The sequence below is a fragment of the Diadema antillarum genome, unplaced genomic scaffold (assembly GCF_040938485.1).
Source record: "Diadema antillarum isolate AM-2024a unplaced genomic scaffold, OU_Dant_1.0 scf00000226, whole genome shotgun sequence".
Taxonomy (NCBI): Eukaryota; Metazoa; Echinodermata; class Echinoidea; order Diadematoida; family Diadematidae; genus Diadema; species Diadema antillarum.
In genome coordinates, this window is record NW_027271115.1 from 3,351,937 (window position 1) to 3,368,832 (window position 16,896).

At 41.3% G+C, this 16,896-nt stretch overlaps 1 protein-coding gene across 1 annotated transcript in view; it reads left to right on the top strand.

Moving 5' to 3' along the window:
- LOC139724721 (phospholipid-transporting ATPase ABCA3-like) overlaps positions 1-16,896 on the top strand; it is a 46,507-nt gene that overhangs the window by 22,757 nt on the left and 6,854 nt on the right. Inside the window, exons 8-18 of the mRNA XM_071635842.1 lie at positions 2,150-2,331; positions 3,258-3,407; positions 4,743-5,015; positions 8,484-8,639; positions 9,236-9,446; positions 9,843-10,092; positions 11,122-11,321; positions 11,818-12,566; positions 13,308-13,806; positions 14,888-15,081; positions 15,607-15,909. Coding sequence (XP_071491943.1) covers positions 2,150-2,331; positions 3,258-3,407; positions 4,743-5,015; positions 8,484-8,639; positions 9,236-9,446; positions 9,843-10,092; positions 11,122-11,321; positions 11,818-12,566; positions 13,308-13,806; positions 14,888-15,081; positions 15,607-15,909 — 3,167 coding nt within the window. The remainder of the gene's footprint in view (positions 1-2,149; positions 2,332-3,257; positions 3,408-4,742; positions 5,016-8,483; positions 8,640-9,235; positions 9,447-9,842; positions 10,093-11,121; positions 11,322-11,817; positions 12,567-13,307; positions 13,807-14,887; positions 15,082-15,606; positions 15,910-16,896) is intronic.

The following is a 16,896-nucleotide window of genomic DNA, read 5'->3' on the forward strand; positions in this document are numbered from 1 at the left end:
AGATATCAGTGATTTCCACCCATATGTACTTATAGCATGCTCAAAGTGTTTATAGTGTGCTGAAAGATGCCCAATTTCCCAATATAGAAGCCTTTGTTACGTCATAAATCCTCAGCTGCACGGCGCGCCTCGCCCTAGCAGAAACTAGAGCACGCACTTTAGTGCGCGCATGCAAGTGACCCTACCTGGCAAAACATCAAAAATCCTTCATAAATTCTCCCCAAATTCTCGGATCACTAGCAAAAGTTAATCATTTGTTACTTGTGTCATTCTCAAACTTTCCTGCAAGTTTCATCCCAATCCGTTATCTGCTTTTTAAGTTATTTTGGGCACGTATAAACGAACGAACGACCAAACCAACGGTAACGAAAACATAACCTCCTCCCTTGGCGGAGGTAATTATAATGCAATACGATGAATAAGTCGTAAACACAGCAGAAGATGATGTATGCCTTTGTGAGGCAGTGCCAAGATGAGAGGAGACATTTTCGGCTTCTGGTTTCTATGTTGTATAGGCAAAACAGCCATTTAGGAGATTGATTTGATAGTGGAGGGCTTCCAGCAACCATGGAAGTATTCTGATGGTAAGAGGCCTTATTTGTATGAAAGAAATTAAAAAACTTATCCATATTTAGTGGCACGACAGCAAAAAATTGAAACATACATTTACAATTTCAGTTCTTATTGCAAGAAAAACAGCGAGAACTGTAAGGAGATTGCAGGTAGAAGAAGGGTCTCCTTTGTCATTTGCTCTTAGACTTTTCCTTCATGTTAATCTACTTTCCGAACACTATGCAATAATGACCTTAGAAGCCTCACTGATGTCAGTGAAAATCCTGAGTTCTCAGGTATTGGCCCTTGTGTGAATGGTGCTAAGATCTAATGGAATGTAATCTATCTATTGTGCCATACTTTTGTCAGTAATAAGCTGCTTAAGATTCAGGGTGATCCGAATTTGCTAATTTGTCTGAGATGACTCTTTCGCTAGTGGATATTGTGCACAGAAAAAAATGCTGCTATTGAACTCTTTGATAACCTGATGAGAGAGGTGTCGGGATATCAATGCACTTAAAGCAATTCAGAGGTTGCATAAGGTAAAAGCTGAAAAAGATATTTTAATCTGATTACAAGTCATGTGGTGAGACTCTCATTTTGTTGTCTGCAGTACAACAGCCAATATGATATGAAGTTTTCACTTTTCTTTCCAAGCAAAATTGTGGTAGAAATCATGATTATTAAATTCACATGCTCTACAATTTTGAGGGAGGTCAAGAAACTTTACTTGTTGTTATACTACAGTCAATCCTGTCTGTATTAGCCACCTCAGGGAGATGAAAAGAGTAGCCCTTATGGACAGGTGGCCACTGAGGCATGTTTGACCGTACAGTAATTTCGCTCATCTTCACCGTATGTGACATGTCCCATGAAGCTCTGTCATTATTGTCCCCGCCGAACGAGTTCGAGCAGGGGACTATGAAACGGGCTCCGTACGTGTGTGTGTCCGTGTGTCCGTGTGTCCGTCCGTGTGTGCGTCCGTGTGTGATCAAAATCTTCAAATTGCTACTTCTCTGTCATTTATGATGCTACTCCTTCGCCATTTCTAACCCGATTTCGATTCCGTTTGCTTTATGTGATGGCACTAGGTGAGGGCTTCAAAACTTCTACACAGAATTTTGACCTTTGACTTCTTTGACCTTTGACCTTGATTTTTGACCTGTATTGTACATTTTGCTACAAAATGCTACTCCTTCGCCATTTCTTACCCGATTTCGATTCCGTTTGCTTTATGTGATGGCACTAGGTGAGGGCTTCAAAACTTCTACACAGAATTTTGACCTTTGACTTCTTTGACCTTTGACCTTGATTTTTGACCTGTATTGTACATTTTGCTACAAAATGCTACTCCTTCGCCATTTCTTACCCGATTTCGATTCTGTTTGCTTTATGTGATGGCACTAGGTGAGGGCTTCAAAACTTCTACACAGAATTTTGACCTTTGACTTCTTTGACCTTTGACCTTAATTTTTTACCTACATTTTTTGTACATTTTGCTACAAAATGCTACTCCTTCGCCATTTCTTTTTGATAATGCAAGTGTCCCCATCGAGACTGGTTTAACAGTGTTACATCAATACTTCTCACGCTGCAGCTGAAGGGGTGCAGTGGTCCAACATGTCTCACCCGGCCACGCCCGACGACAACTTCACCTTCCTGGCGGTGTTGATAATGCTGGTGGTGGACACGGTGCTCTACCTCCTCATCGCATGGTACTTTGAGGCAATCTACCCTGGGGAGTATGGCATCCCCAAACCCTTATACTTTCCCTTCACGGTGAGATTTGACCCACTGAATACCCATCAACTCTAACTGTATGCTGTAAAACAAGGAATGTTAGTATGCATTTTAATTTTGTGAATTTTGCAAGAGCCAAGATTCGCAAAATTAAAATGCATGTGAAAATTGTGTCTACATTATACGCATTGAATGTTAGAGGCAACTCGCAAAAATTTCATGCCACAAAAAAGGCCGTCGGCTCCAATTCGTGAAAATTTCATGCTGCGAAAATATTGTGTTTTACAGTAGCTACCTCCTTTTCTATGATGAAGGGCGATGTTTTGTACATGAGACAAGTACATTTATGAGTTAAATGCCAATGTCTGATGACTTTTCACTTTCCTAGGCGAGGTCAACATAAATAGTGGTCAATAATTGGTCACAATACCATCACATGACTAATGCAGTGAGGATTGAAATTGTTGAATTGCAAGCAGTGACATCATGTTATGTAATTAATTCAAAATTTTGAAAGGCCGCCGATAACACAATAATGAAATAGACTACATAATGTAACAAACATTGCCTTGTCTGTCATGGTAATGTGACTCTTGATTGTCCCATGGGAATTACATTTTCCCCCTTTAGACAATACAGTGTATGTAAAATGTAACTTGTATGTAACTTGGGATGTATGTGTCTATTCCTCCCAAAACTCAATATCTGTATAATATTGGCCTTTGCTAGGATCTACTGTGTGTGAACAGTGATATATAAGAGAATGCAGAGATGAACTAATGTGTTTCACCATGAGAACTACATGTAGATTGATGTGAAAAATTGATAAAGAAAGTGCTATTTGGAAAACAAGAAGAAGAAAAGAATGCTGTGTCCAATCATCAAACACCTTTTGCTCTTTCTTTTGATATTTTCTTTTGATGTCCGAGCATCGCCTTGTAAAACGTTGTTTTGATTCATTACAGAGGAGCTACTGGCTTGGCCCCAAAAAAGGCTCCTATGCGGTGGATGTGGAGAATGCGCCCGTCCTGGCAGGCACCCCAAACAGTTCTGACTTCATAGAGAGAGACCCTGTGGGGCTGGAGGCTGGTGTGCAGATCAGAGGCCTGACCAAGGTGAGCTGGTAGAGATCTAGAGACTAGAGACAATAATGGGAACCTCTTTGCATTGACTCTCTACAATCTTAGTCGTTATTAAGCACATTATGTCTCCACTGACGTCCAGGGATCCCGTTTCATGAAACTTGTTGTCAGTGACAACTGCTACATGTCTATGACAACTTTGCTCTCAGCCAATCAAATGCAAGAATTACAGTAGCTTATGGCAACTATCACAACTTGTCACTGATAAGTTTTTGAAACAGGGCCCAGATGTGTATGCTTTGGAAGTATTCTTACTTCCAACCCCCCCCCCCCCCTCAAAAACAAAAGTAACTGAAAGACACTTTATGATTGATGAAAAGGACCTGTTATTTAAAGATGATGATATTTTACAAATATTCTAGGGATGCTCAGTTTTGCTGACACGCAAGCATAATAGTCTGATAAAAAGGCGTAGACATGCACAGACCTGTGGATACTTGTGTTGGACCTGCATGGGCCACATTGACCAGCATGGACACACATGGACTACCTCCTGGCCAGGGTTTAGTATGATGTCCAGCCTGAAACTGGACCCTTCAAAACTTTGATGTCCCTTTCTAGTTAAAAGTGAGACTGTAAATGTAAATGGCCACACGACTGGAAGTCGTGTAGTTTCACAGAAGCCATTCAACTCTCGCTCTCTACAAGATGATTATGGGGCTTATCATTGGGATTAGGGTTTCTGATAAAGCCGGAGGTTTTCAGGACAAAGATTGGCCATGGTATAGATTTTTATAGGAAGTGGAGGCATCAGACATGAGGCATTCAGTAAAATAGAAGAGTAGACTGAAGAATGGGCAGGTGTTATATGCCTACACATGTGTAGTGTTCTAAGTATGTGTTATATATCAAGGTGTTTTTATTTTTATAAATATCTCAAGGACACTGATATTTGTGAAATTTAACAACTAGCAAAATTGTTGTCTATCATCACACAAATATATTGCTTATTTTTATTGTGAAAATTTGTAATACTTCTTTCTCATCCATGAATGTGGCATATATTTTGATCCCTAATTTAATTACTCCAGATAGCATCTTTCAAACAGTCTCAATTTGCAAAATGTTATACTCTTAAAATATATATGGTGTAAAAAGTATCTTCTTGCTTGAATTCATCAGGTAATAACTGAATGGAATGCAATTGACAACATTTTTGTATTTTTTTTTTGTTTTTGTACTGCTACATGTAAATACATTTTAGATGGCCAGAACTTGGCATAGCCCCAAAGCCATTATTATTCTTAATGACAGACTGTTATCTGCTTCAGTTAATGCATACATGACATCTTTCACTCCCACCTGCAGACCTTTGGAACCAAGACGGCAGTGGACAAGCTGACCCTCAGCATGTACGAGGGTCAGATCACCGCCCTCCTGGGTCACAACGGAGCCGGAAAGTCCACCACCATTTCCATGCTGACTGGGCTGTTCCCTCCGACGTCCGGCACTGCCGTGGTCAATGGTCACGACATCTGTCAGGACATCGATGGGGTGCGGTCAAACTTGGGTCTCTGTCCACAGCATGATGTCCTCTTTGATGAGATGACAGTGGAGGAGCATCTCTACTTTTTTGCAAAGGTAAGGTTTTTTTTACCTCTGCCAAGGGAGGAGGTTGTGTTTTCATTGATACTGTTTGCTTGTTTGTCTGTGTGCAAAATAACTCAAAAAGTGGGGAACAAATTTGGATGAAACTTTACAGGGAAGGGTGAGAATGACACAAGGCACAGATGATTAGATTTTGGTAGTGATGTGGGAATTTTTGTGGATTTTATGAAGGATTTTTGATATTTTGGCAGGTAGGGTCAATGAACTTGAGAGTTCAAGCTGCACATTTTTGAGGTTTTCATACGCCAACTAAAGTGTATGCTCTAGTTTTTGCTAAGGCGAGGCGCAGCGCGCAGCTGGAAGTTGATGACGTAACAAAAGGCTTCTATATTGGGAAATCAGGCGATTTTCAGCATGCATACGTATGGGTGGATATCACTGATCTCTTGTCAAGGGAAGAACAAGATCATTGGTAGAAATTAGCTGCTTGACGGAGGACTGCGCTCTCAGAGTGCTTCTTTAGTTTGTACTTTATTTCAAATGTCTCACTCAACAAGATTGGCCCAAAAATTTGACATACAACATTTTTTTAGCTCCTATTTTCTGTACAAATATGTGTTCTAATCCTCACAATTATGAACAATGCCAAAATTGCCCAGTATGAAGAATTAGTCATACGAAAGTTGCTTCTTTTTTATGTTGGCCTTGTACCGCCTTAAATTTTGAAAAACTCGAGATATTTGTGAGGATCATGATAGCGCTTGTACTACAATATTAACATGGTTCCCTATCAAAGCAATCATGAAAGGTTTTATTGTGTACACACTAGTGCACCAATAGTATGGGGCTATAGGCTCTTTGTCAGAATATTATTATCAACACAGGAACTTAAAGTCACTGTGTTGATACCCAACTGAATTCTCTGAAGTCATGTTTTGGTTGTAATCCAAATATTTTATACCATATCATGCAGTAGACACAATTTTACATTTCATCTGATGAGCTGTGTCAGAAACTGTTGTTTTTGTTGTAAGAAAGTGTCACAAAATACACAGTTTTTAGGCTTGTAAACAAGAAAACTATCTTGTAAATGTTTGGCAGTGCAAAGACATGGTGGCATTATCATTCTCATTCTCATTCTCATTCTCATTCTCATTCTCATTCTCATTCTCATCATCATCATTATCATTATCATTATCATTATCATTATCATTATCATTATCATTATCATTATCATCATTATCATTATCATTATCATTATCATTATCATTATCATTATTATCATTATCATTATCATTATCATTATCATTATCATTATCATTATCATTATCATTATCATTGTGTGATGATTCTGAGGGTTACAGGGACTTACGGAGCCTTTCCTTTTTGTCAAGACGTTTTTAGTCCATCATAGTGAAAGTAGCCTGATTGATATTTAAAATGCCAGGCAAGTTGGGTTATGTTAACATGACTCTAATTGAGTAAAGTGTCATCATCAAGGATCATGTTGATAATAATGTAGTTCATTTTGATGCTCGTGGTAATGCAGAATGGATTTGCCATCTATGTACGTTGTTCATAGTCAAAATGAAGAAAATGAGCTCTCTATCATGGCAGAAAAGACTAATGGCTGTAGGACAGGTATAGATTCTACAGGCATTTTTTGATAGCTAGGAGCCTAAGATGCAGTTATCCACCCTGTGAAATTTGTTATTAGTGCTTTAATGCATTCTTTATGTGTACTTTACCATAGGCATTAGAAGGGGAATAGACTGCCTTAGCAACAGTCCAATCCAAATATCATACTCACACATATCTGTAACACTCAGAAATATAAATAACTCCCATTCATGTAAACACTTGCCCTTGCTCTCACTAAACTTGTATTTGTCCTTTGTTTGTCCATAGTAATATATTATCTGTGTTTCTCAAACATGAGCAGCACCGGGGAATATACAAACATTCTGTTTCTCAAATATGTACCTCAAGTATATTTAACATTAAAGTTCAGAGGACTAGTCCAAAGTCAACAGAGATAAACTTGACTTCAAAATCGTGAGGTGTCTTGTTTGATTTTGGGGCATAAGTTGTTCGTGTTGTAATCTTTAAAGTCCATCAGTCATTGAAACATTAGATAACTGCTAAATGTAAATGTGGCTCAGGCGTGTTCATAGCATTGCACACAGTGTAGCTACCAGAGTGGGAGCTTCCTAACTATGTGTGGTGTAATAGTATTACTCTGGATCAGTGGGTTGTAATGTTAGGGATTGAGAAAGGAAGAGAATGATTCTCTCCTTTACCTACTCTCAATGTTAAAGGGATCGTACAGTTCTGGTTGAGACCTGATTTCAGGTTTATAATGTTTTTAGATGAGATAATGAGAAATCTCATATGAAATATGAAATAGCATACAATTTCATGAGGAATTCAACATTTATTTGATAAAAATTGGTTTTGAAATGGCTGACATATCCAAAAAAGAACAATTTTAGTAAAGTGTGGGACCCACACTTTGTAACAATCGCTTTGTTTTACTTTGTTTTTGGATGTTTCAGTTATTCCAAACCCGATTTTCATCAAATAAACTTTGAATTCCTCTTAAAATGGTATGCTCTGTATTATATCATAAGTGTTTTCTTGGTATCTTGCAAAAATTTAAAAGCCTAATTCTCATCTCCACCAAAACTGTACTACCCCTTTAAGACTCTCATTGGATTGGTGTCCAACTTTTTAATGCAAACAGAAGTACAGAGAGATTGCCATATTTCTGTGAATGAAGGCATATCATAGCAAGCTGATATCTTCCTATGCCTTGCTTATATGGCTAATTTTGGGGATGATATGATGCATAACTAGTTTTTTCATGATTTCATTTTGATATCAGGCTTGAGATAGGCCTACATGTAGTCAACATAAGCTGGATAATTGTAGAAAAATTACATTATGTTAATAGGCCTTGCTTTAGTCATAAATGTCAGTTGAATGTACTGTGTTGTGATGGTGTATGCTGTACAGTATGTCAATATGTTTCAGTTTCAGTTGCAGTTTGTGTACTGTCATCCTGCATATTTTTAATATATTGAATGTATGTTTGTTGTAGTATTTGACGTGCCAAAATTTTCCATTGTGGTACTGGACTGTAAAGTAAATCAGTCAATCAATCAACCAGTCAATCAATCAGTCAGCCAGTCAGTCAGTCAATCAATTATCTAACCAACCAACCATCCAACTAAGATTATAATAAGGGAATACAGGGAATACTGCTTATATGTAAGGGTCACAGACATGTGTAATGAAGATCTCCCTATGCTAGAATAAGAATAATGTTTATGATACCCTTCATAATAAAACGTTTTCTGAGTGCCAGTGTATGACAGAAACGGTGAACCAAAATGGCAAAGCATTATGCAAAACACACAGAAATCCTCACAGAGTGCCCCATTTTTAGTTTGTGTGGAGAGCGCTTCCTAATTCCTTATCTATGTCTTTGCCCGTCCTCAGCTGAAGGGCTACCCACATGATGATGTCAAGGAAGAGATCAATCGCTACATCGAGTCTGTTGGCCTGGAGGACAAACGGTCAGTAAGGGCCAAGGCCCTGTCTGGAGGCATGAAGAGGAAGCTGTCCGTCGGCATAGCACTCATCGCTGACTCCAAGGTGTGTTTCTACCTCACTCCTACTGCAATCTTTCTTTCTTTGTTGTTGTTTTTTTTTCTATTCATCTGTGAATGTAGAAATATGTATGTATCTTTGACGTTAACCAGAAGTAACTATCAGCATCAGCCAATGCATTTGCTGTATATTCATTTTTGTATACTTAAGATAATAGCTGAGTAGATTAATAAATGTATGTGTAAACTTAACAGACTCACTCGGAGGCTCTCTGGGCCTTCCCTGGCAAAGAGTCACCCCCTGATACACTCTCCTTGTCCAGTTTGTTACAGATATATGGAATTGGAATGTGTTGCACCTATGAATTTATGACATACAACGTAGTTGAAAATGTGAAAAATTTACTAGTGTCATAATTTTCATGCAGCAGCTGATGAGAATGATAAACTTCAGTCAAAACATTAAAAAAAAAAAATCAGAGAGTTTGAATGTCAACAAATAACCTACATGATTTTTAGAGTTACACTTAACAAGGGATGATGCATGATGAGGTGCAGAAGGTCAGGAAAAAACAAACTGTCTGTTACATGGAACTGTGGTAAGTGAATGACTTTGAAAGATTGTGAAACCATGTCTTTCAGATTGTGATGCTGGACGAGCCGACATCTGGCATGGACCCCTCGGCCCGTCGCTTCACCTGGGACCTGCTGCAGCAGCACCGCCACGGCCGCACCATGATCCTCACCACCCACTTCATGGACGAGGCTGATCTCCTTGGCGACCGCATCGCCATCATGGCAGAAGGGCAGATCAAGTGCTGCGGGTCCTCCCTGTTTCTCAAGAAGAAATATGGTCAGTGGATGAATCTGGATCTGCTTGCATATTGCATGAATGGAACTATTATGTACTATTCTCAGTCCTCAATTTGACTGTTCAGGACAAGTTTCCTTTTTGGTTTTGTTCAAAGGTCAAAAAATTTAATTCGATAGCTGTTTAATAAGTGTCATGCACAATGATTTTTATTAGTTACATTAAAATTAACTTTATGTGACATTGGGCTTATAATGACAGTTATTTGTAGCAAAATAAGAGGAATAAACAATCTTTGTGCTAATAATACGCCATTGTGTTCATATTACTAACTTGTGAGGTTTGTATCATCGCTCTTAGTCATTCAAAGGCACATTTATCGAGTAAATAAAGAGAACAACCACTCTGTCACTGTGTCATTTCACTGCTCAACAACAGGCATTGGCTATCACATGGTGATTGCCAAGTCCAGCGATTGCGACGTCGACTCCGTCTCGCAGGTCGTCAAGGAGCACGTGCCAGGGGCCCAGATGGAGAACAATGTCGGGGCGGAGCTGTCGTACATCCTGCCCGAGGAGTCCGTGGGCCAGTTTGAGGGCCTCTTCTCCCAGCTGGAGGAGCAAAAGGGCCCCCTCGGCATCGACAGCTACGGGGCCTCTGTGACCACTATGGAAGAGGTCTTCCTCAAGTGAGTTAGACACACCCACTCTTGAGAGCGGAGACACATTTACTTTTTATTTTTTTTGTCTCCAGATGTAGATCATGAAGAGAATTACAAGCAAACATTCACTGACCTATTTCTTCATTCAGTAATTACCTGTCTTTATTCAAACAGATAGGTCATAGATAATGAACTTGCATTTCTATACACACTGGTTAATCGGAAGTTTGTGGTTACGGCAGTGAAAGTGAGTGTGACAAGTTTGGGATAGTTTAGGCACACAGGTGAGGAGGTGATGTTACGAACTCACAACTCTGCCATTGATTTGTACACAAAAATATCAGACTTTTGATCTGTAACTTAGTAACTGCAACCCCTTTCCCCTGAAAGTCATAATTTTTATGTCATTGCGACACAATGAAAGATGACACATGTATATGAAGAATTTCTTTAAGCATGTATTTTTCTTTAGATATTATGTAATACAAAGGGAAACGAAGTGAGGATATGTATGTATCCCGTCTGTCTTGGGGCCATTCTGTGGAGTGATTCCCAGGTCTGGTGGAGGTTAGCCATTTCGTTTTCCATGGTCCGTCGCCAGGTGTTCTGGGCTGGCCTTCGTCTTCCTGCAGGGGAGGCATTTCATGAAGCGTTTTGGTCGGATATTTTTCTGACAAACTGTTAGAAGCTACGAAAATCCTTCATGAAATGCCCCCGCCCCGAGTCCAATGAAGAGCTATCATTGTCTTGTCATCAGCTTTCTTTCTCGAGATATGCCCAATCTACCTCCATCTCTTTCTCATCAGTACATATCTTCCATACACTTCTGATGGCATCTCTCATACAGCTCCTCATTTGATATTGTGCTGGGCCAGAATAAAAGAAGTATGTGTGTGAAGCTTTTGGTATAAAAACCTGCCAGCTTTTGAAGGTCATTTCTTGTCATTCTCCAACATTCAGAGCCAGACAACATAGTAGAGAAGATACAGCTGTGATATATCTTGAGCTTGGTTGACAACACTTCATGTTCCTCCTTTTCCAACTGATTCACCACAGGGTTGGTATGAACCACTCCAGTGATGAAAACACAGAACCACGCTACCGGAGTACCTCCAACGCCGCCGAAAGTGTCGAATCGATTCCCAATGGCAAACCCGCTTCTGCCGAGAAAGAACTGCAGCCTCCCAGGCCGCATGGAGCAAATGGCGATTACGTGAACCACAGCTTCTCTGCAGATGAGCCTGTCACAGAGTCAGGTATATCTTGTGCCAAGGAGATTCCCTCTTACGTAACCTGAATTACCTGGACACTGCATTGTCTTCCCTTTTTTTTTTGGTCTGAAATGGGTGTTGAACAACTATAGTAACATCATGTAACACCCCATTAAAAATGCAGGCTGTAGTTTGTATTAATGAGCTGTATGAGAAAAAAAAGTGTAATGCAAACCATAAGTTTATTGCTAACTTATTCTTTCTCAACTTAGAGTTTGCATGTCATTATGGATTTTATTGAGTATGCCTTTGAAATGTACAGCTAAAAGTATGCAATGTCAAGGAAAACTAAAGTCATTTTTGAAGTGTAGTGCACTGCAATTGGTCATCCTGAAAAGATTGTAATTCTGTCTAATTCTCAATTTATGTAATTTTAGAGCCGGGATTTAGGAGTTGAGAAATGAACGGTTGAGGGCTTAGGATGAGAGTTGACACTTTTTACTAGGGGTAAGCACTTCAGTCATGCCATTTATTTTAACAGAGATTGTGCGTACAGTGAACAGCGAGGGCGGTGTCATCATCACCGAGCGGAACACGGGCATCGTGCTGTACTGGCAACAGTTCCGCGCCATGTTTGTGAAGCGCGTCCTCCACACCTGGCGCAACCTCATCCTCATCATCGTCCAGCTGCTCATCCCGATCATCTGCACCCTCTTCGCCATCATCGCCTCCAAGGTCTTCCCCTCCGTCGACGATGCTGCCCCTCTCACGCTCACCCTAGACATCTACGGCAAGACCTTCGCCTCCTACTCCATGTACCCGAACTCCTCGGCCATAGCCGGGATTAATGAGGAGTACAAAAATCAGTTTTTTGACACGGAGACCATCGTTGTAGATGTCAACTGCAATGCCACGTACAGCATGCTGGACTACCTCATCGACAAACGAGAGGAGTCTTCTGCTCTATTCGTCCGTGAGAACATGATCGCCGTGACGCTGGACGAGAGCGTTCATTCTAATGCCAGTCGGGTGGATGGCATTGCCCTGTTTCAGGAACAGCCGTACCACACCCCGCCCATGGCTCTCAATGCCCTGGACAATGCACTGATGAAGTATTTCCTGAACGACAGCTACAAGATCACCACCATCAATCATCCGTTGCCAAGGACGGTCACGGAGCAGGCTAGCGACCAGCTGAATGCGGGCGTGGCCACAGGGTTTGCCATCTCCTTCAATATGCTCTTTGGGATGTCCTTCCTGGCAAGTAGCTTTGTCGTCTTTATCATCAAGGTAAGTTCACTGTACATGAAAATAGTATCATATTCTCTATTGTGCTCTGTTACTTCCGTATGTTGGGGAGGAGCATATTCCATCAAAATTTTGTTGCTCCTCTCAGCACACCAGACATTGGACATAAAAACAGGGGAATGCTTGCAGGTCTTGCCTGTTGTTTAAATTTCTTTTCATCTTGCAGTTAAAGGTACTGTTTACCATTGGGAGCAGTGATTTTAAAAATGTTGGAATTATCACATTTCATGCATATGTTTAGGTCAGTTGTATCACAAAACATCTTACCAGTTGGGTTTTTGTTTCATCTGAAAATGATAAATAATGCCTTCTTAAGCTAATGTCTGGAGGCTCTTTTTTTAGGGGAGAGTGACTGTAGGTTTGGGAAATGATGGTTTCAACTGGTGTGTAAGTCATACAGAACTCAAAATCAACTTTTTAGTTATTCACTTTTTACTGGCCTTCTAAAACAAGAGCTCGCCATTGTTCATTTTTCCCATTTCTCTTGGCATGGAACTTAATGTACCAGGTGCAATATCACGTCCTGTCTCATAGATCAGAAGAAATACCAGGAATTCAGTAGAAAGCCGATAAAATGGTATCTTGTAAACAAAACTCTCAATACTTCTGATAGTGTGTATTTTATCAACAACAAATGCAAGTGCTTATGACAACTTCTATAATACAGGATTAAACAAGATTCTACAATTGTGCAGTTTCTTAATCTCCTTTTTGTCTCATCAGGAGAGTACAGTGAAATCCAAGCATGTGCAGTTCATCAGCGGGGTGCGCATCTCCAACTTCTGGCTCTCCACCTACGCCTGGGACCTCATCAACTACCTGGTGCCCTGCCTCCTCGCCTGCATCATCTTCATCGCGTTCCGCATCGAGGCCTACGCCGGCATCAACAGCCTTGCCGTGCTCCTCATCCTCTTCCTCCATGGCTGGGCCATCATCCCGCTCATGTACCTCCTCTCCTTCCTCTTCAGCACCCCGTCCACCGGCTTCGTTTCCCTCACCATGTTCAACATCATCTTCGGTTCCACCACCTTCATCGCCGTGGAGATCCTCTCCGTACCCGAGCTGGGGCTCCTGCACGTGGCCGACATCCTGGAGTGGACGTTCATGTTCTGCCCGTCGTTCTGCCTTGGGTCGGCGCTGGCGGACTACTACAACAACTACCAGATCATCAAGGTGTGCACGGATAGTCCTCTGGCCAGGCAGGTCTGTGCGTCTGAACCAGGTGAGTACACAGAAGGGATCTTGTGGATGGGTCTTGGGCAATTACCCCTGGGAAATTACCCCCTGGGCAATTACCCCGGACCCTTCCCCTGACCCTAACCCTAATTCTAATCCTGAACTTGATCCTAACCCTAACCCAAACTCTAACCCTAAACCTAACCCTAACTGTAATCTTTATTCTAACCTTATCACTAACTAGTATTTGGCGTGGGGGTACTTGCCCTCGGGGGGTAATTGCCCAAATATGCTTGTGGACATCCTGCCTGCTCCTTGTCCTGTTTGGACTGGCTCATTATGTTTGTCAATATAATACGATACTCCTTCTTTTGTGGTCCTTAAAATAATCTGTTGCCACTCAGGTTTGGGGATGATGTTTGAGATGGAAAGTAAATTTGTTGAATATGTAATATTGTTATTGCGTTTCTAGCACAGGCAGAAAATGTGATAGTGGTTTGTCACCAAGTGACAGGATCCATAGGAAGGCAATGAGGTAACCTTTGAAAGCATGTTTGTGAAAATAAAATGCACTACATTGTGAATATTATCAGCCCCATTTGTTTCTTCTTTTTGCAATAGAAATGCTCCATGAGTCCTTAAATGACAGAGCTAAGAACACCAGTAGGGCCTAATTAGACCTACCTGTACATTTATCTAACATTGCTTCAATTCCTACCATCTAGTAGGAATGGGTCATGTCTTCTAAAAAAGTTGTTTTGAACAGTAAATTATATGCGTGTATGTTATTAGAAACAAACTGTCATTGTTTGTATGAAAGCATAAATCTTGTTTACAACGGCAGCCTGTTTCGTAAAGAGTTAATATTGATCTTACACTCGATTTATAGAGTGTAACTCAGTGAATCGGGCATAAGTCCTGTTTTCATAAAGACACTTATGCTTGATTTCAAGAAAAATCAAGCGTAACTTTCACTAGATTGAGTGTTACTTGCGATCGATCGCAAAGTTGTTTATGTAACGCAATTTGCAATAGATTGAAACTTAGGCTCAATCTTCATGAAACAGGCCCCTGATCTGACAATGTGGAAACATGTATGCAATGCTATGTTATTTTTTCCTCACCAGACATCAAATACCAGGAGAACATGTTCGCCTGGGAGGAGCCAGGCGTTGGGAAGTTTCTGACCTTCATGGCCGTAGAGGGCATAGTTTACTTTGCTCTGGTTTTCCTCCTTGAGCTCGGGTTGTTCAGGAACATCAAGTACCTGCTGCGAATGAAGAAACCTGTCAACACTGTAGAAGACGATGTGCCTACAACAGTAAGCAATAAAAGAAGTTTCAGACTTTCTGCCCTCATCGACTTTAATTTTTGTGCTTTGTTTATTTCTACGGTGCAGTCTACATTTGTGTAATGTATGAATTTCAATATTTCTTTATTTGAATGCTTTGACAGATTTTAGAACATATAATCTAAAGAGAAATCAAACAGACAAGAGTCTCCTATTGCAGCAGAGTAGAGCATGCGTATATAGCAGCTGCACTAGAAATGTACCTTATTTTCCATGCCATGTTTTTATACATAATTTGGACAATGAATGAATGAATGAATGAATACTTTTATTGTTATTATCATGCCTTCAACAACTTTGAAAAGAGTCATAGGTGTGGGTATTTATACCTGCGCAAGACGACATTATCCTATTTAAATGTTGACAATGAAGTAACTAACAATGTCAACTCTGTTTTTGTATCTTGGTTTCTGGCAAGTCATAGTGATGTACTCCATAAAGAGATCAGCTTGTCCCATTATGACTCACTATAATGCTATGAATTTTGTTTTGCAGGAAGATGAAGATGTGGCCGCTGAGAGGAAGCGCATCATGCACACGCCCAGAGAAGACCTCTTCAAGACTGATGTCTTGCTGATGGAGGATCTCCGCAAGGTGTACCCCGGCACCAGGAGGCGAGAACCGCTGGTGGCGGTCAAGGGCACGTCGCTGGGCGTGCCCCCGCGAGAGTGCTTCGGGCTGCTGGGGGTCAATGGCGCGGGCAAGACGACGACGTTCAAGATGCTGACGGGAGACGAAGACTTGACGGGAGGCGAGGCCTACGTGGAGGGATTCGGCATCAAAGAGAACCTCAGAAAGGTGAGTTAATATACAAATATACCAGGCCTGAGAGATTTTGGTTGAATCTATGTGCATGAGGTGACTTCAGTAGTACTATTTTCCGAGGGGGCGCAGCCCTGAAGAAAATAGTGCTACTGAAGTCACCGAAGGCACGTTGTGTAACCAGAACCTCGAACAATGGCCTGGTATATTTGTTTTATATCCCTCCCAATAGATTTTAAGAGTAACAGCCAAGTAAAGTGGGTGGTTGACTCATCTTTACCCTAACTAGGCCGGGGGGGGGGCCGAGGCCCCCGAGGCCCCCCCCCCTCGACTTTTCGCGCGATGTATCGTTATCGCGAGAAGCTATCGCCGCGATGTTTCATGACTTTTTTCTTTCGAGTCTCCCGCATCTTTTGACACCAAATTTGTGATGCCTGGGTGCGCGGTTCCGAAGTTGCGCATAAATATGCACGTGCATGTCAGACCAAAAATTGCTCAAAAACGTGAATTTGTGTACAATTTCAATGCAAACTGTGTTTACAGGCAAATTTCATAAAAGCATGATTATTTTGGGGGTTTATTGATTAAAATCAATTCTCGCTATCGCTAATGATGTAAAAAGTACCCGGATGTGGCTTTTTCGTCAAGATTTAGTGCACTTGGTGGCAAGGGCACTTCCGGCGCGGGGCATAATTTGCACAACGCTAGCGAGCGCGTACGTGTACCTTAACTATAGCGCAGCGCCGACCACGGGTACTAGTACAGTAGGCCGCTGTACCACCCGAGCCAGCGAGTGGCTAGGCCTGTCATACTTTTACACTGTAGTCCCCGCCGGCGGCCGGGCGGCCTTGCATTAGCATGCACCACTACTGCACGCAGCGCATTATAAGCTAACACATACCGGTACAGCGTACTGCTTGATCATGCGATCGATGTGCACATCACAGATCAGTCATCTCTGCATACGCTGAAAATATGCTGGAAAATATTCACCCACCTGGATATACAGTACGTATATCGTCA